The sequence below is a fragment of the Diaphorina citri genome, unplaced genomic scaffold, assembly GCF_000475195.1.
Source record: "Diaphorina citri unplaced genomic scaffold, Diaci psyllid genome assembly version 1.1 scaffold17, whole genome shotgun sequence".
Lineage (NCBI taxonomy): Eukaryota > Metazoa > Arthropoda > Insecta > Hemiptera > Psyllidae > Diaphorina > Diaphorina citri.
In genome coordinates, this window is record NW_007377455.1 from 538,403 (window position 1) to 545,523 (window position 7,121).

Here is a 7,121-nt window from a genome sequence, read left to right on the forward strand (position 1 = left end):
AGAAAAATGTCTCTACTGACAAATAAAGACATTGTACAACCAGAGAGAAACAATTTTCGAAAAGAAGGTTCAAAGTTTTGGAAAATTATTTTAAATTTAGAATTTTGATTTTTTTTTTTTTTAATTTCCCCAGTTCCGTCCAAAAACCCTAAATCATCCGATTTCCGTCCCAAGTTCCCAACCCCCAAAAAAAGGTCAACACCCGTTAATCTTGAGATATTTGTCTTGGTATGTGGATATTTTTTTGATTGCATTATTTCTTTCACAGAAGAAATGATTAGGTAGGTTGGTACACAGAAAAAATGTACAACCGTTTGAGCAAAACCGTAAACGTAGCTGCTTTTCCCTAGTTTTGTCACCCACACCCACCCAGTATAGTAGGTAGGTACATACCTACATACAAATCGAAGAATAAATCTTGTTTTAGAATCACCCAGTATTACATACTTGATGTTAAAATATAGTAGGAGATTTGTTGAGGCATTGGAAAGGGAGGGGAGATACGTGCGGCGTCAGTCTGTCTGGCTAGGTTTATTATTATTTTTTTTTTTTAGTTTGTTTCTGTCATGTGAGAACACGCTTTCTGTATATATATAATTTTCATTTCATTTTATTATTTTATACAATATACCTAAACCATTCTGTTTCAATGTTAGTGGATATTTTTAAATTTGAAATAAATTATTCATATTTCTTCAATTTAAAATGTGTTAAAATAAACCGTTAAAGAGTGTTAATTAAATTTGAAACGTTAACTTGAGTGAATTTCCAGAGTTTCCTTGTGTGATTTATATACTTGCTCTTTTGCTCTTTTATATCCAGATACTTGCTCTTTTATATTGCAAATGAATAAAATTTCATTATTCTTATCACCTACCTTTTTTTAATCCAAAAAAGCAGATCTAAAAAAAAGTAAAAACGCACTCTATCCTTGAAAATAGGTACCTACAATAATATTTTACTTATTTATATATACATATATATATATATTTATTGCTTTGTCGTTATTTTCGTCTTGGAAAAAGCGACATACTTGAACAATGTAGATGAAAATTTCCATTCGTGACGTTATTTTATTACATAGGTAACGCGTTAATTTATACAATTTAAGTTGTAATATTATCATTGATTCAAAAATATTTCATTGTAAATATCAATTCAAATAAAGACAAGCATAATGGTGATGGCTCATGGGATAAAACAGCAAATGTGGGAAGACAATTTTATCAAAACAGCAAACAATACTGTTAAAATAAAAGCCAAAAAGACTTTGGTGAAAGCTATGAAACCAAATTCTGGGACCAGACGTATTTTCTCGCCTCAGTTCAAACTTCAAGTTTTAGATTCATACAGACAAGACTCCGACTGTCAGGGCAATCAAAGAGCAACAGCAAGAAAATACGGAATTCATAGGAGACAAATACAGAAATGGTTGCAAATGGAAACAAGTTTGCGATGTACAGTCAAAGCTAATAATAATAATAACAACAACAATAATGTGATAGTCTCAGATTCCCCAGTCTCAGTCCTAAATATTAGTAGCAGTGGCAGTACGAGACAGTGTGGCGACATAACAAGAGGAGGGGAAACAAATACCAACATGGCTGACTCGTGTGATGTTTCAGAAGAGGAATACGTGAATGTTGATGAAATCACAGACTCTGAAGATAGTGAGGAGGCCTTAGATTTAAGCATCAAATTAAAATTGAACCAAAGAGACTTAAATGAGTTCAGTAATCGAGGAGCATGCACTGTTGATGATTTTGCCTTAAAGAATAGTCCACCAAGTTATCCTTTGTATCCTTTGCCACCTTGTTGTTACCTTTATTCTTGGAATTATGGTCTACCTAGTCCTCCTACGAGTGCAAGTATTTTGGTAGAAAAGCCTCAACCTCGGAGACAACATTTACCTTTAGATTTCACGAATTATTTGTACGATAGGCCTGATAGTTTTCATTTGTATAGGATACATTCTTTTTGAAAAAAATCTTAATCTTATTATTCAAGTTGTATTTTTTTTTAACTATTTGCCTGAACACTTTGAGTCCCCAAATTGCACCAGAAATAAACTGCGCCGTGGGCCATTTTTTTTAGGATCAGCATTCAGGGTCCAAGTCACTTCATTTAACTAGGTTTACCTTTGTCATATAGGGGTTTCCAACTTCCATGTGTATGCGGGCCACATGCTACATTGGGAGGTACTTCGCGGGCCACATATGTACATAGGGGAACATTGTAGGAACCCCCCCCCCACTTTTCAGAAATGTAGTCCGATCGAATTCTTAGCGCCGCAGACGAAATTTTTCAAAAATCATTCTCCTAATTGTTACATTTAGGTAAGTTTTTACACATCCCAAAAAGCTTCGCGCCACAAAAATGGTCTGGCGGGCCACATTTGGCCCGCGGGCCACTAGTTGGAAATGAATTCTAGGAGCTTGAACCCCCAATAGGTAGGTAGGTATTTAATATTACAAACAAATTGCGTCGCAGTCGAAATTTTTAGAATCTTGTTAAATAAACCCTCATCAGTTTTTTTTTTTTTTTTTTTTTTTTTTTTTTTTTTTTTTTAAGCATGTACCTATTAATTGAGATTGATACTCTTCACTTGGGTTGGTAGTTGGTAGGGTTGGTTTTATATGAAGACAGACATGTTTCGCCCATTGGGCATCATCAGTGTACAAATAGGAATCTTATAACGAAGAAAAATGTCTCTACTGACAAATAAAGACATTGTACAACCAGAGAGAAACAATTTTCGAAAAGAAGGTTCAAAGTTTTGGAAAATTATTTTAAATTTAGAATTTTGATTTTTTTTTTTTTTTTTTTAATTTCCCCAGTTCCGCCCAAAAACCCCAAATCATCCGTTTTCCGTCCCAAGTTCCCAACCCCCAAAAAAAGGTCATCCGAGTTCCGTCCGCGATACCTGAGATTTAACATTTAACCTATACCTACACCTGAGACTAAAAAGTAAATAAATAAGACAAGTATAGAACGAACAGGGTGACCAAAAAAAACTGTACTTATACAGTAGGTATGCTATAACTTTTGCATGCTATAGGCCTATATAGGAACAAACTATGAACATGAACGCTATTGCTATTATTTTTGTACTTGTCTTTTGTGTTTAACCTAACCCTATAACCTATAACACTGATCACTGCTCAAAATTGTGAAAGCTCTTTTTCGCGTTTAACCTAACCCTTAACACAGGTCACTGCTCATTTGTGACAGCTCCTTTTATAGCAACATTCCATTGACGTAACTTCTGTAGGTACCTACATGGTGAAAGCTGAAAAAATGCTGTGTATACCTAGTATTTTTTTGTCGTCCTGTACGAGTAAACCTATATACATGTCTACAAAATCTACATGTATTATACTTATACCTTCAAACTTGGATAAGTATACAGGGTGTGCCAGAAAAACACTGACAACGGTTGATCTTCCTGAAACTTCCAAAGTTCAGTTTTGATATGTTTTATTAAGCTCAAAAAAAAAAAATAATAAAATAAATAAAAATACGTGGACATGTCCGATTTTTACGTTACGAAACACGTGGTTTTTGTCCGAGGAAAATTTGGAGCAGAGGTCTCCATCTTCCAGGAAAACTTGCGCTTTATTCAAGGATCAGAATAAGACCTTTTTAACTCACGTCCTTCCTAGAGAAATAACCACTTGACTAAATGAAAAAACACTCATGATGCTAGAAAACTACTGACCGTGTGTGGGTGCCTTTGCAATGTTGTAGAAGACGCGAGGGCTGTGAAAATAAAATTCAATTTTCCCGCTGAGTAAAGATTTATTTGAACCAATCAGAGGAAAACTTTTTTCGAAGAAAATGTAAACAGCATCGCCGGAGCAAAAAATTCAATCTGTGGCGGGCTTCACACCAATAAAATTAACGCTTAATAAAGTTATTCGTAGCATTCCAGATCCTCGAAGACACCCACACACGGTCAGTAATGTTCTAGCATCAAGTGTGTTTTACAGATACCCTTCTCGAGATATTTTGTTTACAGACAGACACACACACGGACCAATGGCTGAAACTTTGGATTTAGGCTCTAGGGACCTCAAAATAAAAACTGACACTAGGTCTGTGCTTTTTTAAAAACTGGTTTTTTGGACTTTTCTTGGAAACGAGCCGAAGTTATAAAAATGACCCACAGAACCTTATTGGGGAATAATGAGATCTACCTACCCTGAGCCGTTGTCAGTGTTTTTCTGGCCGGAGTTATGGCCAATTCAAATTTTAATTTTTCCATGTTCTCCCGCCAATAGGGGAAGCATCAAATATGGGAAATTCATATCGATTGGAGAAGCTGATGGGGAACGCGAAGCGCGATCATATTCTATAGAAGTGCGAAGTCAATAAGGAGCGCGTAGCGCGACCGTTTTTTCTAAAAGGTGTAAAGCCAATACGGAGCGCGTAGCGCGACGTATTCTTTCAAAGTGAGAAGCCAATGAGGAGCGCGACCGTATTCTCTCAAAGCGAGAAGCCAATAGGGAGCGCGGAGCGCGACCATATTCTATAGAAGATCGAAGTCAATAGAGAGCGCGTAGCGCGACCGTTTTTTCTAATAATAATAATAATAATAGACTCTTGAGTGGAAGGCAACCACTAGGCGAGGTTAACGCCTTAGGCGTTCTCTACCACCTAACCCTTAGAGCTCCATTATTATGTGGTCAAATTCTCAAATAAATGAGGATAAAATTCCATACCTCGGCTGGGATCGAACCCACGCCCTCCTGTTTACCAGGCGAGCGTCTTGACCACTACGCCACCGAGGCAGATTTTCTAATAGGTGTAATTCAATAGGGAGCGCGTAGTGCAACGGTAGCATTCTTTCTGGTGAGGATTCCTATTGACGGAGAATTTTTCTTTTACTAAAATATTCTAAACCGTGGCGAAGCACGGGTAGCCTACTAGTTTCAATATAATTCATTAGTGGAACCTGTTTGCAGCACAAATCACCAATCAATATGAATTTTCCATTTTTGGTGCTTCCCCTATTGGCGGGAGAACATGGAAAAATTAACATTTTAATGTGCCATATCTCCGGCCACATGGTTCGGATCGATCTCAAACTTGTACCAAAGTTCTGCGTTCTTTAAGACCTATGATATGATGTATCACAAGTAGGGGGTCCTTATTTAAGATTTTAAAGTTGGTCCCTCTGGGGTTTTAAAGTTGGTCCCTCTGGGGACTTTTAAAGATTTTAAAGTTGGTCCCTCTGGGGTTGCCCCTGCGGGGTTAGGTTAAACGCAAAAAAGAGCTTTCACAATTTGAGCAGTGACCAGTGTTATTATAGGGTTAGGTTAAACATAAAAGACAAGTACCTACAAAAATAATAGCAATAGCATCCATGTTCATAGTATGTTCCTATAGGCCAGGGGTTTCCAACTAGCGGCCCGCGGGCCACATGTGGCCTGCCAGATCATTTTTGTGGCCCTTGAAGCTTTTTGGGATTTGTAAAAACTTACCTAAATTAAAAAAAAAAAATAAATAAAAAATCTGTTCGTACAACTAGGAGTGTTAAAAAATTTCGCCTGCGGCGCTCAAAATTCAATCGAACTGCATTTCTGAAAAGTTGTGGGGGTGGGAGGTTACCTACAATGTCCCTCTATGTACAATGGTACCTACATAAGACGTGTAGATCTGTAGATACTTTCATTTTTATTTCTGTCTTGATACATGTGTAAGTGCATTACGTAAGGTTACCCATTTAGGCAAAGTCTCAGCTTAGGCAAAAGAATCTGAGTGAGGTCTACAATTCACAGAACCACTAGTTAATAATCATAATAAAAAAACAATATTGGTGAATTTTCTCGAATCCAACGTATGAAGAAACCACATATTCAAATAACAAGCAGTGCAGACTGCAGGTCTTCATCTGTTTACCTGCAGATTGCAGCACATTATAAATAGTATAATTATGTTTTTAATATAACGCAACGTGATATTTTGTACTAGCACAGCGATTTCCAAATAGCGGCGCTCGATTTTGTGATCCGCGAAGCTTTTTGGATGGGCCTCATGGGGCTTCACTTTTTTTTACTATGGGTTGGACTCCAAAAATGTGGAGCATCCACCCCACGCCCTCAAGACAATCCTGGATACGCGCCTCCCAACCTGTGTATGTGGCCCGCGAAGTACCTGCCAAGGTAGCATATGGCCCGCTTACACATGGAAGTTGGAAATCCCTGTACTATGTAGATAGGTAACCTATAATAATTTTGCTTTAATATTTTTGGATATTTTTTTTTATTTTTTAATTTATGGCATAATATTTTTTCCTTAAGTAAATATATTGTAAAAGTCTGATGTGATCATCACACATCTCTCTTATCTTATTAAATTATTTATGCTTAGCAGGGTTTCTTAGGTATGATTTTATGGGTCTCTTCTTATAACTTTTTCGATATTTCTAACCACAGGGTGTCTACCAGACTGGAAAACCGGGAAAACCGGGAAAAGTCAGGGAATTTCATGGGGACTGGAAAAGTCAGGGAAAAGTCAGGGAATTTCACGAAAAAGTGCCAAAAATCGAAAAAAGTCAGGGAATTTTTCAAAGCCTAAAAAAAGACAAAGAAAGATTTCAATTAAAAAAGTATGCAACCATGAAGGGGCAACATATAATCTCTCAAAAATTTCGCCTGCGGCGCTGAAATTTTGTCTCTTCATGAAAAAGTTTTAGGAATATTTCAAAGCTTATAAAACGAGAAAAAGACTTTGGTCAGTAAAAAAAAGTATGCAACCTTGAAGGAGCTACTTAAATTTTCTCGAAAAAAATTTCGCCTGCGGCGCTGTCATTTTGTGTTCTATAGAAATGTATTGGGGGGAATAACTATACTCGTCTTTTACACGTATTTAATTACATAAAAAACTGACACATGACAAGCTACAGGTTACATACTTAGTGAAAAGTTTCGCCTGCGGCCCTGAAGATTACACCTTTGACAAGTCTGCTTCTCTTACTATTGTAGACCAAAATCTTCAAAAAATTAGCCTGCGGCGCCAAATTTTGTGTTTTTGATAACAAAGTTTTTTAACATTAGAGACCGAAATTTTCGCCTGTGGTCATAAAAATTTCAATTTCGTTAATTCTGGTTTCTATAAAT

General features: G+C 36.7%; 1 protein-coding gene across 1 annotated transcript; it reads left to right on the forward strand.

Annotated features, from left to right (window-relative positions):
- Positions 1 to 371: 371 nt before the first annotated feature.
- LOC103507792 lies at positions 372 to 2,558 on the forward strand. Its single transcript, XM_008472300.3, has one exon. The coding sequence runs from the start codon at positions 1,178 to 1,180 to the stop codon at positions 1,979 to 1,981; it is 804 nt and encodes a 267-aa protein (XP_008470522.1). The 5' UTR covers positions 372 to 1,177; the 3' UTR covers positions 1,982 to 2,558.
- The last annotated feature ends 4,563 nt before the right edge of the window (positions 2,559 to 7,121 follow it).

Coding starts and splice junctions, on each gene's coding strand:
- LOC103507792 (XM_008472300.3), top strand. CDS start 1,178: ATGGTGATGGCTCATGGGATAAAACAGCAAATGTGGGAAGACAATTTT.